The sequence below is a fragment of the Ornithodoros turicata genome, chromosome 10 (assembly GCF_037126465.1).
Source record: "Ornithodoros turicata isolate Travis chromosome 10, ASM3712646v1, whole genome shotgun sequence".
Lineage (NCBI taxonomy): Eukaryota > Metazoa > Arthropoda > Arachnida > Ixodida > Argasidae > Ornithodoros > Ornithodoros turicata.
In genome coordinates this window covers 30,411,474-30,429,085 of record NC_088210.1, presented here as the reverse complement: position 1 = coordinate 30,429,085, position 17,612 = coordinate 30,411,474, and the positions used below count along the sequence as shown (strand labels likewise).

At 43.9% G+C, this 17,612-nt stretch overlaps 2 protein-coding genes and 1 long non-coding RNA gene across 3 annotated transcripts in view; 2 read left to right on the top strand and 1 right to left on the bottom strand.

Annotated features, from left to right (window-relative positions):
• The window catches only part of LOC135369844 (uncharacterized), a 72,557-nt gene that overhangs the window by 45,024 nt on the left and 9,921 nt on the right, over nt 1–17,612 (bottom strand). The window contains exon 2 of the long non-coding RNA XR_010415132.1: nt 10,937–10,995. This is a non-coding gene — a long non-coding RNA (uncharacterized LOC135369844). The remainder of the gene's footprint in view (nt 1–10,936; nt 10,996–17,612) is intronic.
• LOC135369836 (glutathione S-transferase Mu 1-like) lies at nt 4,099–7,851 on the top strand. The gene is made up of 3 exons (XM_064603389.1): nt 4,099–4,453; nt 5,959–6,089; nt 7,291–7,851. Exons 1-3 carry the CDS (start codon nt 4,229–4,231, stop codon nt 7,640–7,642), a joined length of 708 nt encoding a protein of 235 aa, XP_064459459.1. The 5' UTR covers nt 4,099–4,228; the 3' UTR covers nt 7,643–7,851.
• Nucleotides 9,008–11,159, top strand: LOC135369841 (glutathione S-transferase Mu 1-like). Its single transcript, XM_064603395.1, has 3 exons — nt 9,008–9,316; nt 9,842–9,972; nt 10,669–11,159. Exons 1-3 carry the CDS (start codon nt 9,089–9,091, stop codon nt 11,030–11,032), a joined length of 723 nt encoding a protein of 240 aa, XP_064459465.1. The 5' UTR covers nt 9,008–9,088; the 3' UTR covers nt 11,033–11,159.

Sequence of the window (17,612 nt, the reverse complement as noted above, 5' to 3'; positions counted from 1 at the left end):
AAGAGTGTAGGGTATAACAGTGACCTGAACATTCTGAAACAGTGAGAGGAACAGTGAGAGAACAGAAAAAGAGGGAAATGGCGGAAGCTTATTTTATTCGTTAAAGGAAAAATTTCATGAAACTCAAGAAACTTATTAATAAGTTGTGTGAGAACTGCGTTAGCGCGCCCTCTGTGATTTTATCAAGAAAAGAAAGGGCTTCAGTGGCTTGACTGTTTTTAAAGCTTGCGTAACCCGTTCTCGAGTAGAGCATGGTTGAAAGCCCGCTACGTCTGTTTGCTCTCTGTCCGTCCCCTTCTTCCTATTTTAGCGCTGTTATTATGGATTCTGAAACATATGCTCATTCTCTTTGTAAATGCCTCGCTGTCCTTATCGAGATGAGAGATGGGTTTCCGTCGAGCCCAGCCACTGTGTCGAAGACAGACGTCCTATCGAGTTCATTGCCCCTTCACAACCCTAAAAACGGCAAATTGCGCAGCGTTCACTCAACGGTTTCGAAAGCATTCCGTCAACTCAGTGCGCCCTCTATGCCACGTGTATATTTTTCGAATCAGAGTCATTATTGGCGACACGCCACAGAAGACAGTTATGTGCCACAGCTTGGGAACGCGCGCTTTCACCCATGGCAGGGCCCAAGTGAATGCGCAGGCATCATTCATCACTCGCTATCTTCTGTAATTCACGCGACATGAGGGTGAATTCACTTTACGCCTCAGGCCGGAAACAAAGCCCTGGACTTCCAAAACAATTTTTCGGAATTTACAGAGTTTTCTATAGGAGACCGAAATGTGTGCAAAATGTGAGTTGATGAAGTTGATGAAGCGAGAACAATACGTCGTGTCCTGTTATAATCCGACAGCGAATATTGGGTTCTGACATTGTGTCGCGATTAAATGGGTGGTTCGGAAATGAAATATGTCCCGAAACAGCCCATCAAACTTTGTAGATTCGATATAGATAATGTTCCAACGTACAGCGTGCCAAGCTTAGGTTCGTTCGTACAACTTGCAAAATGGTACAAAACTGAATGTCTATACAGAACACACACGCGTGTATATGCACAATGCTCTCTGAGCATTCATCATCATTCACCATCTTCTCCCCCTCAATGCAATGGGAGAGGGTGCTGCTTCAGCGGCGAAACACCCCACTACATCATCATTACTTATTTGTTGTTGTTGTTGTATATATGCATTTTTTTAATACTTTTTTTGGGTAAGCATCTTGTGCACAGAGAAAAATAACCGTTCGAGAAAGTATATACTCTCTTCAGTTCTCCAGCTCGTCCGTATTTTTCACCTTTAAAATCAGCACACACGGAGATCAGGAAGCCTTAGCCACTTTTCTTTTTTTCTTGAAGATAAGAAAAGTTCACAGAAAGGTTCTTGCACCGTGAAGAACCTTGGAAGAACGGTTATTTTTCTGCGAGTAGGTGTTGTCTTGCGCAATGTGGACAGAGAGCTTCACCCGAACGCATAGGTAGAACCCGATTTCATCCCGAATCATCTGTCTGTTTAGCTTGGCTTGTATGTAGGAATATGGATATATTGGCTAGTACAACTAAAGAGCTGGCTACTTCAAATCACTTGCTTATGAAAGTGCACATGCATGCGCATGTGTGTACAATACGAGTTATCAGCTAGCCAGTCCCGAGTAGCTCGAGACTAACACCTCCATTTTTGTCTTTTAAAAATCAATCACACCAACCTTTACCCGTATACAGCTCGTTATTTGGTGAACTTGCTTCTTCAGCACACAGACATAAAGGTAAAGAAGCACCTCTTTGCATTCCATTACACGTTCTACCCGTTCCTCCTTTCCACCGAATTAGCGTTCATTCTTTAACTACCAGCCAATAACTCCCAAGAGTTCAAATAATCGTCTCACGGCAAAGGAAATGAAATTTAAACACGTCCGCCTTACATACGAAGGTACTTCTTAAAAAACGCGTTTCCTTTACTTTTTTTACAACTTCCCATTTCGCACCCTATCCCTAAGAAATGTCCGATCTTTAAAAGAGAAAAAGTAATGAATATGAAAGGCAGCCGACTCATTAGAGAGTTCCCGTCGTCGCAGCTCAGTGGAATTGAAACTGAAAAAGCTACACGGGCGGCCATTGGACGAACTAATCATATCGTAGCTTGGGGCGGAATCCCTTAATCAAATTATTCCTATCGTCCACCAGATCCAATATTTTTGGGCACGTAATCCTCGGGGACCCCCCTCTAACGAACCGATAAGAAAATTATAACCGGAGGACGGAAGAAAAACTCGTTTAATTTGTCCTTCCTTCGCATCCTATATAAGTGGCTGTTAAAGAAGCAAACTTATGCGTCACGAAAGGTGAGACGTATTAGCACCGCGAAGCGACTGTGAGTATACGAGGTACGAGCGGCGTATAGAGACGTGGGAAGATGGAGAGGGAACAGCAGGAAGGAGAGAGGTAAGTGGGGTATATGTTCCTTAAGAAAAAAAGAAAGAAAAGGTTAGCAAGGCAAAGAGCCGGCTTGCTATTCCGAAAAAAAAAGGGGGGAAACGAAAAAGACGAAAAAGAAAAGGAAGGAGAAAGAAAAACAAAAAGAGGAATCAAAAGAGAAAAGGAAAGAAGGAAAAGGGGAATCGGAAAAGAAAAGGGAGAAAAAAGAGGGAAGGGGTTTCGATGCGTCCTGGGCCGACTTCATGGGGAACTGTGTGCCGACATTCGCCTGGAAAGTTTGCGGGAAGAAATTAGGAAAACTTGAGGGGCACAGCCAGGTTGGTAGGGTTCGAACCCAACCCCTCCTCCTCTCAAAGCAAACGTGATGACATAGGAACAAATAATCAACACCTCATTGAGGAACTCGACCTCCAAATACCACGTAAACTTGTCCACGCACTATTCTGTCCACCCACATCAGCTCCTGCACTCCATTGCTGTTGTTGTTGTTGTTACACGTAGAAGACCACGACCCCTTCCGCTGTGGGTCCACCGAATGCTCAAACACTCTTAAAAATTAACATCACCTCCCGATTTGTACGTAACGGGTAACGGGTAATTGCGTTACTAGTAATCAATTACTTTTTTGAGTAATTTGTAACGTAATAGATTACTTTTGGGGCCGAGTAATTTTTTGAGTAATTCAATTACAATTTTCAGTAATCAATTACCAAGTAATCGATTACTTGGAAACTAAAGAATCCACATTGTTCGGGACGACGCGCACACACATATATGGGATGATGCACCGCTGCGATGGTGGAGAGAGTGTTCAGTGTAGCTGCGGACGTTCTGACAAGAAAACGCGGAAAATTAACGGACGAAAACTTCCACAAGCAGCTGCTACTAAAGTTGAACACTGGTCTTATGAAATAAATTCTGCTTCAATGCTGACTTCGTTTTTGCCCAGTTTCCTTTTTTTTTGTGTGTGTGTGTGAATATCTTTTCTTCTATATCTTTTTTCTATCTTTTCTTATATCGTTTTCTCAGATATCGAAAGTAATTGGCAAAGTAATGCGTTACTTTTCAAGGCGTTACTTCATTACTTTTCCGGCAAGTAATTTGTAACGATAAAAAATTACTTTTTCGTACAAGGTAACGGTAACGGTAATCAATTACTTTTTTTTTAGTAACGTGTACAAGTCTGATCACCTCATAGCACGCTCCCATACCCAACCATAATCTCGACTGATATCGTTATCTGCCCTGATTTGTTGAAAACGGGAGGCGTACGCCTTTTTTGTGACACTTATGCTGTCCATAATTGCCACAAAAAAGGCGCACGCCTCCCCCTTGACCGTGTGGCACCCCGACCAGTCCATTCCAATTCCATTCCGCCTGCGAAAAATATGCCTAATTCCATTCCATTCCTAGGACAGTTCCCGCCATTCCATCCCAATTCCATTCCGGGCTCTGATAAATGTGGAACGATTCCGGAATCATTCCAACCGCGGAGTGGCAACTCCGCTACCCTGGACGGAATCTTGAAATCTTGTCCCATAAACAGAGTCGAGGCAATAAACATATACTATCAGCTGCTCTCCAGACGGGACGCGACATGTATATGTATACGCTGCGCAATCGGAAATAAGAGGAGAGGTTAAGAAGATGGCGCTGAAAGCAATGTTATCCTGTTACGCGTTTTGAGCCAAACCAAGTTTAGCCTTCCCAAGTCTCCGTTACCTCCATACGCGAACGTTGCACAAGTACGTAGCTCGTGTTGCTGCACAGCATTGTGCGAACGAACACGATATGTCGCTCGCCGATAAGCCGGTGCTGGGATATTGGAATGTGCGAGGCATCGCGCAACCCATTCGCTACATGCTTGAGTACATCGGCAAGCCGTACGAGGACAAAGTGTACAATTTCAAGGAAGACGCCCCTCCCAGCGAGCTGAGAGCGGAATGGCTAAAGGACAAGGAAGCGCTTGGACGAGGGGACGGTGCTATGGACTTCCCGAACTTGCCCTACTATATGGTATGACATGTCTTCACTTTCATCGAACGCGCGCGTTGGTATCGCTATCGCCAAAGAGATTAGATGTAGTCGGTATATATGTCTAGCGGGCTAGCAGTTCTCAGTAAATATGAAGGGTAAGGTAGCAAGAAAGTGTCCCCCCCCCCCCCAAAAAAAAAAAAAAAGAAAAGAAAGAGTAGTCAGAAAAGTGTCTGAGCTTGTGAACTCTTTCAACACACACTGTTAGAAATGAACTTCGCCGCATAGCGCGCTCCTAGCCAACCATCACCTCGAATGATATCGTTACCTGCCCTGATTTGTTGAAAACGGGAGGCGTACGCCTTTTTTTTTCTTTTCGTGATACTTATGCTGTTCATAATTGTCACAAAAAAGGCGTACGCCTCCCGTTTTCAACTAATGAGAGCAGATAACGATGTCATTCGAGGTGATGGTTGGCTCGGAGCGTGCTATGTGGTGAAGTTCATTTTTTAAGAGTGCATGGTTGGGCTACCGTGAATCATGTTGTGAAGTTCTGTGTGACCCAACAACGGCGTGCCAATTTTGACATTACTCCCTCCCCCCTCTGCTTTTGAGACCGTACATGTGGTTCATCCTGCGAGTACTGATAAACAAGTCATGCAACGTGGCGCCGACACTCCAAAAACAGGTGGTGGTGGTGGTGGGTGGTGATAGGGCTTGCCGTTGTCGGCCTCACGTATGTGGGCAACGTCACGACTGACGCCCTGGGGGAATGTGCGTCCTGGGCCGACTTCTAAGGGAACTGTGCCGACATATGTCTGAAAGCGTCTGAGGAAAACCCAGGAAAAACCCCAGACAGCACAGCCGGCACCGACTTCACCTCAATGCACACTGTGCGCCAACCATGGCCACGAATGATGGAGTTACCGTATCTGATTCGAAGAGAGAGGGGGCGTACGCCTTTGCGTGGCAATTCTGATGTATGAAAATTGTCACAAAAAGGCGTAACCCCCCCCCCTCTGTCTTCCAATCAGAAGTGATAACCTTATCATTCGTGGCCATGGTTGGCGTACAGCGTGCTATGCCGTGAAGTTCTGTGAAGTGGAAGACGAGGCGTAACCCCTTTCCTTTCCCTTCCCTAAGGTTCGCTGTAAAGACCTCGGGAGGTCTGAACATTGTTATATTCGTATGAATAACCGATACGTAATGTTCAAATAAACGTAGCGATATTGTTATCGTTCCTTTCAAACGTTGCAGCGTCAAACTAAACAGAAACTGACCAAGATTCTTCCAGCGACACTCCTGCCGACCCTTACATCTTCAGTACGTGCTAACTGCACTGCACCAATCGCTTTTACGAATACAGCGATTCTGTCTCTAATGTGTCAGACTGCAACGTCTGCTCTGTTTCAAGACGTGTCCCGAGCGCTCTGTGTCAAGCTTCTTAAAATCGATAAAACCCCAGCACAGGGGAACTAAAAGAAAGACGGACAACAAGGCACTGACTGACGAAACAGATTTACAAGCTTCTTATCGTTTATAAACAGGACGGAGACGTGAAGATAACGCAAAGCTTGACAATCATGAGATACTTGGGCCGCAAAAACGGACTCTTCGCGCAAACCAATGAAGAGGAAACTCAACAAGACGTGCTTGAAGCACAGGTCAACGATCTGCGGTAACGACATTCTTCTTGTGTTCATCTGTTCATTTTGTTCATTTGTTCCCAATGCCAAGGAGGGGAAGTTCAGGAGAACGGCGCTCTCAGGGATTCTCGCACCAAGCACGTCGAACACCGACAGTCGTATCTATCCAAAAAATCACGCAGGTCCCGTATGTGCTGCCGATCTATAGGTTGTCTCAAACGTTTCAATCCATGCGTAGTGCATGACGATGGTCCAGTAAGGCCGGAAACAGCTGTCCAGTGCTGGTATGGCAACGTTTGGGTTGATAAACCCATCTATAGGTTAGATTAGATAAGATGGAAGGGTAATTGGACGGAAGTGCTAGTGTGTGTGTGTGGGGGGGGGGGGGCTGAAGGGGGATTTCGTTGAGATGGAGGTATTAGTCCCGAAATGGTTAGGACTGGATACTCCAATATCCGTAAGAGGATAGAATGTTGGGCAGGTTTGTAAAGAAATATGGCGTGGAGAAAAATAAGCATAAACAGAAAGAAAAGAACAGCAAGAACAACAGGCCTAGAACGCGAATTAAAGGAAAACCAAGAGAGACAAAACCAGAATAAAGAATGACTGTCCAGTCATTCTTTATTCTGGTTTTGTCCTGTAGGTATTTTCTCTGTGTATATTTTGTCCTGTCCTCCAGGTATTGACCTGTCCAGGTCAATACCTGAAAAGGAATTCAAGGAACATGGTCTCACATCTTCGTATTTTTTATATCTCAGAGAATCAATCAATCAACACAAGGAACATTTTGCCCATCCTGTAGCTGAAGCACGTACTTCCTGTTGTCTTCTGCAACTCATCCCATAACCATATCAGCCTTATTATTTGTGTGGGGGAGCCAGGTATTTCTTCTTATACTATGCGGTGTGCCAAATAAGGTGGCAAAGAGGACATATTGAACGTACCTAACATTTGATTTTCATGAAAGTATTTCATTTCCTTATCGTAGACAGCAGCCCATAACAGTGCCTATTATTTTTAGAGAATTTATGACATGCCTTCAGGAACTTTAGCCCTCAAGCCCAGGTATTTCAAAGCCATCCCAAGCAGCACAACATCTTGGCCCAATATAGGACCAATATTGGCAATACTGGTCCAATATTGGGCCAAGATGTTGTGCTGCTTGAGATATGTTTATCAGCACCATTCACACACATGCATCTTAATACTATTGTCATTGTCCTTAATTTCTAGGTGGCACTTAATAGACTACTGCAAGTACGACGTCTTGGGCTCGTTACGCTGGTCCAACTACCCAGACGCCATTGAAGGTCAAATGAAACTTGTATCGGACTACCTCGGTGCGAAAAAATGGCTTCTCGGAGATAGACTGACGTACGTCGACTTCCTGCTATACGAAGCCTTAGATCAGCACAGGCTGTTCAAAAAGGATTGCCTGGACGCCTTTCCGAATCTCCAGGAATATCACGAGCGCTTCCGGAACCTTCCAGCTATCAAATCGTACCTGGCATCGGAGAGGTTCAGGGATTGGCCCGTGTTTGGGGGACCGTTGAAACGGTGGGGATACAAGAAGGAGGCCTGCTGAAACGTATTGATATGCGGGGAAAAAAACTGCGTTTTCGATGAACGCGCCACGTCCCGGTGAGGTCGGATAAAGGCGTCCGGCTGATTATTGTAACCCGCTTACAACGATGCCAATTATCTGAATGGTTATGAAACGTGAAACTGCAACGGCAATGCTACGTGCAACAAAGAGGTTGGTTGAATAAAAGTAGTCTTTTTTTTTACTGTTCAGAGGTGACTGTGTTTCAATAAAAGCTTCAAATACAGCACTGCAAATAGCCCCTAAACTTCGCGCTGCATTATGGTACAGAAAGGGACTAATGATTGTGGCAGCGCACCTATGCCTAGTCCCCAAAAAAGACTAAACTTACTCATGCAGTAGTAGTAGTAGTAAATACTGCGAAAAATGAAAAAAAAAAAAGCGGGGGAAGGATTTGGAGCAGGTTGGCTGCCCTAAGGGCGCCTGCAGGGGTTTATGATAGGCCTGTAGAGGTTTATGATATGTGGTGGTGGTGGTAACTTACTCATCTTTTTCTTAAAGTGTACTTACACGTGGTCTCCAAGGTGTCATCTGCTACAATGGTCACGTTATAACGTTGCTTTCTCGTTTCCTGTCTTTTAACGGCTCTGATAATATTACATGACATACAATCTATCAATTATTAATATATTATAGCAAGTATTAACAACTCTGATAAGTAGTGCTACTAAAGGCAGAGCATTACAGCGGAGAAATACAACCCAGAGCAAGTTTGTAAACAATCTTAGAGACACCACTTCATGCAATTTCAATATAACGAACAGCGCCAGCACATCCATGTTACGGACTCATTCTCATTCCCAGTGCTACTAAAGGCAGAGCGTACAGCGGAGAAATACAATCCAAAGCAAGTTTGTAAACAACCTTAGAGACACCACTTCATGTAATTTCAATATAACGAACGGCGCCAGCAACATCCATGCTACGAACTCATTTTCATTCCCAGTGCTACTAAAGGCAGAGCATACAGCGGAGAAATACAATCCAAACCAAGTTTGTAAACAACCTTAGAGACACCACTTCACGCAATTTCAATATAACGAACAGCGCCAGCACATCCATGTTACGAACTCATTCGAACCTCCCGAACTCGCATACACCAACTCTAGCCAGCTTCGAACAAGTGAAACATTGCTATCGCCACCGATCCTCGCATTTCCACAAGGCCACCTCTATATACGTATAGTGCTATTCGCACGAAACACTCCAACATTCCGACCAGGCAACAACATTCCGACTGCACTTTCCGGCGGCTGTGTGTTGTATTATACCCTCCCCTTATCGAGCAACACCGCGTTTCCAGCCGAGCTTATCGTCCCAGTTCCGCTCCACTACCCGTGTCTGTTATCTGAGCGAGGCTACACCCTCTGCGTTGGGTCAGTCACTCCGAACGACGGCCAGTCAGTCGTATCTTCGTCTGCTTCTAACATGGCGCGCGAGTCGTCCACGAAGCCCGCGGTGCTGGCTTACTGGAGCATTCGTGCTATTGGTCAGCCCATTCGTTACTTGCTGGAGTACATCGGTGAGCCTTACGAGAATAAGACGTACGATTTTATCGACGACGTGCCGGGCGACGAGTGCAAGACGTTATGGAGGAAAGAGAGAGAGGAATTGAGAAAGCAGGGCTTACCCTTTCCCAACCTGCCCTACTATGTGGTACGTAGAGCGTTGTGTATTCTACTGTATGTGGTATAATTTTAGCGCCTAGTTTGTGGCAAATATTTTAAGTGATGGCGGACATTGACCATGTCGTCCATGTTTGTAGCTGACCTCGGCTGATTGCCGTTACTTATGCTCACGCACAAATTGGACGGATATTGGATTGATGTATTTTTCAGCAGGTTCGTCAGTACGCAGGAGTTCGCTGATTTGGGTTACTAATATCAACTATTTATTTATCTACTTTTAAAATCAAATCAATTATTGATTACCCGGCGGATCAAAATTTTACCCACCTGAGGGTTTATCGGACGTGCTCTGAAAACTCGGCAGATACCGTTTCAACGCATATCGCAGGATTTGTGTTCAGGTTTCGTTCAAGTTCGTTCACGTGAACTCATGAACACACGTGCTGCTGATAATACACTCTCCCTTACTCTTTATCCGCGCAGCGCGAGCGAGCAACTGAGCCGCTCTTCAAAGACGGCAAATTTTGAGCAAACACTGATTGGTTTCTGACAGGATGGAAAAGTGAATCTAACCCAGAGTTTGGCCATCATGCGCTATCTCGGCCGCACGCATGGGCTGTACGCAAAGACCCACGAAGAGGAGACCCAACAAGATATGCTCGAAGGACAGGTCAACGACTTTAGGTATGCGTCATTCTCTACATAAGTCAAGGAAAATAATAATAACAGCAACAAGATATGCGCTATGCTAGTAGCTACAAGCTGGAATAAGCAGCATTGGTTCATCTTTAGAACTGAATGATTAGAACCACCATTCTCCCCCCTTTTAATATAAATCAATTCTCTTTGCTCAATCAATCTCAACGCTAATTTACTTTAGCATCAGCCTGGCTGACCTTCCCTATTTTCTTTTGTTTCTCCTAATAAACATGTCCCCCCTTTTTACTTATGTGTATTTCGCATCAATCATAATTAATATATATAGACCCGTATATTCCTGTATTAATCATGCGTATTCATCATCATTAATTTATATGTTGTTGTTGTTGTATTAACTACATTCCCATATCTCACACCTAATATTTCGCGTGTAATGGGGGGGGTTATGTTTAATGATGATTAAAAAAAAAGAGAAAAAGGGCAAAGTTAGCCATGATGTAGGCTTACTATTCCCAAATGGGGTAGTATATACAGCTTTCCAGCGGTGAATCACGAATCACACCAGCATAGTCACGATTAATTTTTTTGTTGTTGTATCAATCTTGTGTGCTGCTGTACGAAGCTTTCTCCCACAGTTGCAAACACCGACTCCGTCCGACCTTATTCCGTTCTTGTGTTTAATAAATTTTCCTTTAACAAACACGGCTCTTAATCACTTAGGTGGAGCTTGATCCATCACTGCAAAGCGGATACGTACGAATCCCTGCGCTGGAATTACCCCGAAGTGATGCACGGACAACTGAAGCTCTTCTCCGACTACTTGGGGACGAAAAAATGGCTCCTCGGAGAGCAACTATGCTACGTGGACTTTATGCTGTACGAAGCCCTCGATCAGCACAACCTCTTCAGACCTAAATGTCTGGACGAGTTCTCGAACCTGAAGGCGTACCACGAAAGGTTTCGAAGCCTCCCGGCTATTCTCGCTTACCTGAGGTCGGAGAGATTTAAGGAATGGCCCGTCTTTGGCGCTCCTGCCAAGCGGTGGGGCTGGAAAAAGGAAACGTCAGCTGTTAAAGCTTCATAGAACAGAAGTAACGCAAGACACAAAATAAAGATTCTTATCGAAACGTTGTGTTGTTCTTCTAAATGGTATAGAACTTGAAGTAGTGGTGGCGCTTCGTACCATGTCAAATAAACGTGAAATAATTTTTTCTGCGGTGCCGTTTTCTTCCTTTTTTTAATGCAATGTACTTACCACTCCCCTATGTAATGCCTCACAGCCTTGAGGGTACATAAATAAACTAAATTAATTAATTGAATTGAATGGCTCTCTGTAGTAACAATGGAAGTTAACTCACTTTGCTTCCAAGGACTTTATAGAAGGCGGTGAATACAGGCCCTCTTGATTGATTGATTTTTAAAAGAAAAGAAAAAATGGAGATGGCCCATCTTAAATATATATATACATAAAGAAACTATGTACTGCAGCACTAGAACATTAATGCAGTAAACTCCAGTTTGAAACAAAAAAAAATCATTATTTCAAATTTTTCCTGATTTCTCTAAAGTACAAATTTTAACATACATCATTATTGCAGAGAGCAATTCAATTATTTGCATCGCTGTGAACCTGCATCCCAAGTTTCTCAGCAAAAATCGTCAGCGCCAATATCGAAACTGATCCGTGCACACACACACACTCTCTCCTTCTCTTTCTTTCGAACAAGAGATTCCGAATACGATGCTACATAAGAAGAAAGGCGATAGAGAAAGTACTATTTCAAACATCTGTTACGTAATATTTCACGTTAGTGCAATTTTGGTTCTGAGATTGCGAAAGATGTTTTTGACATGAACCCCGACCGAACACCAAATACAGGCACCGAATAGGAAAGCAGGATAACAGAATGTTTCGATTCATCGATCATGTTTACTCTGCTTGGCCATCATGCAGAACGCTGTCGTTTCCTGCAAAACGTTCGACTTCACAGAAACCGCCGAACAAGCATACATCACGTTTTCCGCCCCACGTGAAAGAAAATATTTTGTTATTACGACTTTAAAAAGTGGCTCAATCTCAATAAAAAACGTAGGGACCATGTTCTTTTTGCGTTTTTATTCCTCTATATTTTCCGGTACGTTTTTGATTTGCTTGCAGAAAACAGACCTTTTAGGAGCAGACGACACGCATTTCATCGGCTGCGGAAGAAAAGATGGGTCGGGTAACAAAGCAGAAGTGACGTCCTCTTCGCCTCCCTAAGGGGCTAGCAGACCGCTCACTGGCAGACGACAACATTGTTAGCAGACGACGAAAACAAATTTCTCCTGACTGTGCGACGAAGTGAAAAGCAGAGACAAACGTTCGACCAGTCTTTGGAAAGGAACATCGGCAGGAAAGGGAAGAATACCGTCTTCTGCGTCCTGTCTCTTGCAGAAGACGCGGACGGCAAAACAAATGAAGTGGACCACAGGGGTGAAAGTGCTACAGTTGCTTCTGTAATTATATCATGGTTATTTAAGGAAAGGAAAAAACAAGAACTGGCCTTCGGTTTGATTACGTGCTGAGTTGTGGCTTAGAAAACACGTAATGCCATGCACGGGAAGTTAATTAAGAAAATATTATTTCGACTGCAGTCTGTTTTCTATATATAGTGCCCAACTTCAAAGCATCGGTAAACAATAACAACAACAACATAGATGAATGGATGATGATGATGATGATGATGATGATGATGTGGGATGCTTCCCTGCGTAAAGTAGAGACTCAAATACCTTATTTTTAGGCAAAAGTAATGAAGGCGGGGACGCTTCCTCCTCTAGACGCACATTTCGCGCGCGCTTCTTTGCGACAATCAAGCTGTCGGGGCTAAAGCGGAATTTTTACTAATTTTTTTCGAGTATTTTCGTTGCGATACCGTGCATAGTTTTTGTTAGAACTATGGTTATCCATTGGAGGATTTCATATTTCTGTTAAAAAAATAAAAAATAAATAAGAAAGTGAAGTTTCGCTTGGCAATTTTCGGAGCTCAATGGAAGAAAATAATTTTCCTTCAATTAAAAAATGTTCAAAGCCTTCCTAAATGGCGGCAAAAGTTTCCAGAAGGTAATTTCCGAAAGTCCCACAATCCTCCGGCGAGTACGTCCCCAGTTCGAATTTTTTTATCATTTTAGGTGAAACACCCTGTATAATACAATTCGAAAATTCAACTTTAGGAACCACCATTGACCCATTCTCACTACATGTGAGCAACCACGTCTGCACAGCGACAACGTATCCCACGGTTTTTCACTACTTCATCTTTTACTGTCACTACAACAACAATAAACAACAAACAAATAAGTAATGGTGATGTAGTGGGATGTTTCGCCGCAGAGGCAGCATCCCATCCCTATCCCGTAAAGACAGTTGCGCACGCGAGACAAATTTAACGCATACAAGAACAGCACACATTTTGGTGTTGTCGTTATTGTTTGCAGACGACACGACACGTATACGCAGACGACACCGCTTCCAACGCAGACGACACCTCTCAACTCTCTCCTCTCCGTCCATTTGCATCGACTAAAAACAGCACTCGGTGCGAGAAAAAGCCACAGATGAATCTGCGTTCAACGCAGCATCAGCCGTCAGCATCTTCTTCCCTCAATGTAGGTTAGCCGATTCTTGCCTCTCTCTCTCTCGCTCTCTCTCCCCTTCTGTGTCCCCGGGGCGTCCGCATCGATTTTCCCTGGGCCTTTTTCCTTGACACCGATGCGGTGATCCTGTGTCGCGTTGCCTGTCGTCGATTCGCATTCCGAACGATCGTCCCAAGGCTTTTCACTCGTCTTACGTCACGCCAACGTTGGGATGCCGCGAATACCATTCGTTTTCCCGATAGGGGGCGGTTAAACACAGGTGTAATCGGTGTAATGTCAATCATGGAGGATGTGAAGAGGAACCGCCAAGACCTTGAGCGGAAACTGTGTAATTTTATTGCTCAGTACGAGGTGATTCGGTCGTGTCGTGGTATTTGCAGCGAAATTCCTTGTTCGTCCCCTCCTCCCTCCATCCGCCTTTCAGGAACAGCTGTTTTGTATTTCGTTATTTTGGTTTGTGCTGTCATTTAATTACTAAAAGCTTGTGATTCTAGAAGAAAGAAACTGCGCGTTTTAAATTTGCAGTTTTCTTGCTTTTTTTCGCGTTTTCCAAACCCTCATAGTTTCAATGGTGCTACTGCACCAATGGGTACTTCAGCGCATTCTATACGAGTTGTCTTTTCCTTGTGTTTTTGGTGGGGGCTATATGTTTATTTAAAAAAAAAAGAAAGCAAAGATTGGCCAGGCAAAGAGCCGGCTTGTTATTCCGAAAACAGGGAGAAAGGGAAAAAGAAAAAAAGCGGAAAAGAAAAAGAATTAAAGGAAGAAGAAAAGAGACAACAGAACAACGTTGGCTTTGGGTTCCTGTAAGTGAAGCTGCAGCACCTCTTTCTCGTTATGTGTTTTTTTTTTTTTTTTTTCAGCCATAACTATATGGCTTTGCTAAGCCGCAGTGGTGTGATAGGCAGGGAAAACCATCCAATGAATAGTCACGAAACAGAAAACCGATAACTGAAGAAATTAACTGTAAGGAGGAATCTCGAACAGTTGGCAGGGCTGCAGATATGCATTCCGTGTATTTCGAGTCCCTGCAAATCAGACTCTCGCTTTCTTGCATGACGTAGTTTTCTGAAAGGAGCGAAAGCCGCGCTTTCACATAATTCGTGCGGCCTCTATTTATCCCTGCGAACTAAACCCGAGGCAAAGAGTTTGTCATCACCAGCTCGCTTTTGTCGATCCTATTCATCCCTCTTCAAAGAACGTCTCTGTACAGGTTCGGGGATTCATAAATTGAATGCCTACACCGGTTGCACGCTCTCGTATCCAGCACCATTGGTGATGGTGGTGGTGGTGATGGTGGTGGTGTAAGGGCTCGCCGTTGTCGGCCTCACAGAGCTGGGCAACGTCACGAATAACACTCTGGGGGAATGTGCGTCCTGGGCCGACTTCTAAGGGAACTGTGCAGACATATGTCTGAAAGCGTCTGAGCAAAACACACACACACACACAAAAACAGACAGCACAGTCGGCACCGAGTAACATTGGTGTTCCAGAGTCTCCTCATATTTCGATATGCCGATGATCATCATAATCAACAACATCATCATCATCATCATCATGGTGTTGTTATTGTTGTTGTTGTTGTTGATGATGATGATGATGACGACGACGATGGGGGGGTGATGATGATGATGATGATGATGTGTGTGTGTGTCATTTTATCTGTTCACGTAAAATGTTTTTCCCTTGCCTTATCATATGATGGACAAAACTTCATGATGTGCTCGAGCTTCGCCACGTAACAAACTCAAAGTCAACCATCATTCAGAATGGCATCGTTTGCGAATGGCTTATTTGTTGCAAACTGGAGGCATGCGCCATTTTGGGAAGCGTTTGTGGTAACTGTTACAGAAGGGCGTATACGACCTGGTCTAAGCTGTGCAGCGATAATGGTACAATCACCTGGTTGGCATTGGGCCTGCTATCACCAGCCACGTTGAATGCCCTGTAAGCAGTGTTGATGCCCGTAGGGCTTGCTGCCTTGGCACGAGGTGCAGCGGATTGCAATCTATTTTGAATGATATGACATATTGTTGCTTTACGGTAGAGCACCATGTCATGTTATGTTTCGTGTTTTCCCTTCATTTGTTGAATCTAATCAAAGGTATCTCACTAGTATCGTGGAGTCTTTTTTTACGAATACCAAAAAGTATCGCAAAGAATTCTATTTCGCCGCGCAGCCTGTAAAAGCCGTATTCACCAACCCCACCCTACCACGTTAATGCTATATTCACCACCCCCATTCTAATAAGAATTCTCTCAAGAGCTAGACACGCAAGTCATATCAACCTCCTTCATCCTAATGATTCTCCAATCGCGCTTATTCCTTTAACGAGAAACTGTACTAGCTCACGCAAAGTATACAGTACATCCTCTGTTTTTTTTTTTTTTTTTTTAGTCTTCTAAACATATGCATCCAAAAACAACAACAACTTTATTTTCGACCTTGGAGAGTGGGGAGCATTGGATGCGTATACGCATCCAATAAAACAAATGTCCTAATTAAATGATGATGATGATAGCAGAGAAAAATATAGAGATGAAATATTAGTCTCTCCTTCGCTGACTCACATGACACTGCACATGGCCCGTTCCATTTCTATGGTGGAGTTGAATGCAGGCTTTGTTATACACCACGGGACTTATAAAAACAAGACCATGTCTACCATCTGGTTATCATCAACGGATCATCCAAAAGAAGGCCCCCTTGTGGCCGGAACCAGTGCAGTCTATTCAGGGCTGTGGGAGCCCGTCAGTTCTATACGCACGTCCGAGAGCATTAAATTTTTCGAACTCATGTGTAAAACGTCAAGTCCACGATACCCGAGATGCTCACTAGGAGAGCAGGCTTTGCTTCCCTTTGCAGTTTCCTGCCCTGCCGATCTATACATCTAAAGATAGATTTAAGGAAGGATCGAGCGATTATAGTTTCAGGCTACATATGCAGTCTACCAGGCAGCATATTATTGTGTGCAAACGAGCCTATGTGACCATGACAGAGAATATTAAAAGAATGGGGTCTATATGTTTTTATTGAAAGACGTCTCATGCTGTGCCTTGCACTTCTTACTGAGCTACGGTATAGTGGCGCCTTATACCATCCAGAAGATAATATTTCTGTCTCTTTCCTCTAATATTTTCCCATGTGACTTCTCCGCGAATTATTTCTCGTTGGCGTGATTGCTGATAGGGTACGCCTCTAGCGATAGGAAATGAAACGACAAAGGTAACCAAAAGAAGGGCGCGATACAGTCGCAGTCAGGTTTTGGAAGAGGCCAATGACAGTGGTGCAGGATCACGTGGCTCGGGCAGAGAAATGGGCTTTGGCTTGTTTCTTTTATCATTTTCTTTTTTTTTTTTTCGGCCACACTGCGTGAGCATCTTCGCTACTCTTTCATCTGTTTCACTTTTGAAAAATAACTTCATCGCATAGCACGCTGTTTGTCAACCACCATCCCAAATACTGCTGGAATTGGACAGATTGAGTGCCATTATCGGTAACTGATTTCTTCGTCGCCAGTTGATCTACTTCAATCGATAAGATAAAGATCATCGCTCAATTTCGACACACATTTCCAGTTGTGTCACAATAACAGCAGCGCTTTTATTATCGTCGCAAGCAATGCAGCGTATACATGCAAGTTCTTTACTCAAAAATATGCACAGCAATTCTCGCACCAAATGCGCTAACAAAGGGACGCAAACACAGTGCAGAAAAACAAGACACTGTTTGTGTTCCTTTTTAGCGCTTTTAGTATGAGCACACCATAGCAACAAGTCCAAATAACACATATACGGTACTGTTACACTATGACTATGCTGTCTCTCTTTTTGTTTGTCTTTCTTGAAACGTCACGTGCCAAGAACTGGAATTCGTATCAACCACAGAAGTACACTAAAAAAAATATAGTCCCATAACAGCCCATTTCTTCTTCTGGCCATCTTTCTGACCCTTCCGCTTTTCCGAAGAAATACTCCCCCGCACACCAATATATTTTCGCCACCCATTTCTTATACAAAGTCATCAT

Coding starts and splice junctions, on each gene's coding strand:
- LOC135369841 (XM_064603395.1), top strand. CDS start 9,089: ATGGCGCGCGAGTCGTCCACGAAGCCCGCGGTGCTGGCTTACTGGAGC. Junction 9,317..9,841: donor CCAACCTGCCCTACTATGTG/GTACGTAGAGCG, acceptor GGTTTCTGACAG/GATGGAAAAGTGAATCTAAC. Junction 9,973..10,668: donor GGACAGGTCAACGACTTTAG/GTATGCGTCATT, acceptor TTAATCACTTAG/GTGGAGCTTGATCCATCACT.
- LOC135369836 (XM_064603389.1), top strand. CDS start 4,229: ATGTCGCTCGCCGATAAGCCGGTGCTGGGATATTGGAATGTGCGAGGC. Junction 4,454..5,958: donor CGAACTTGCCCTACTATATG/GTATGACATGTC, acceptor GTTTATAAACAG/GACGGAGACGTGAAGATAAC. Junction 6,090..7,290: donor GCACAGGTCAACGATCTGCG/GTAACGACATTC, acceptor CTTAATTTCTAG/GTGGCACTTAATAGACTACT.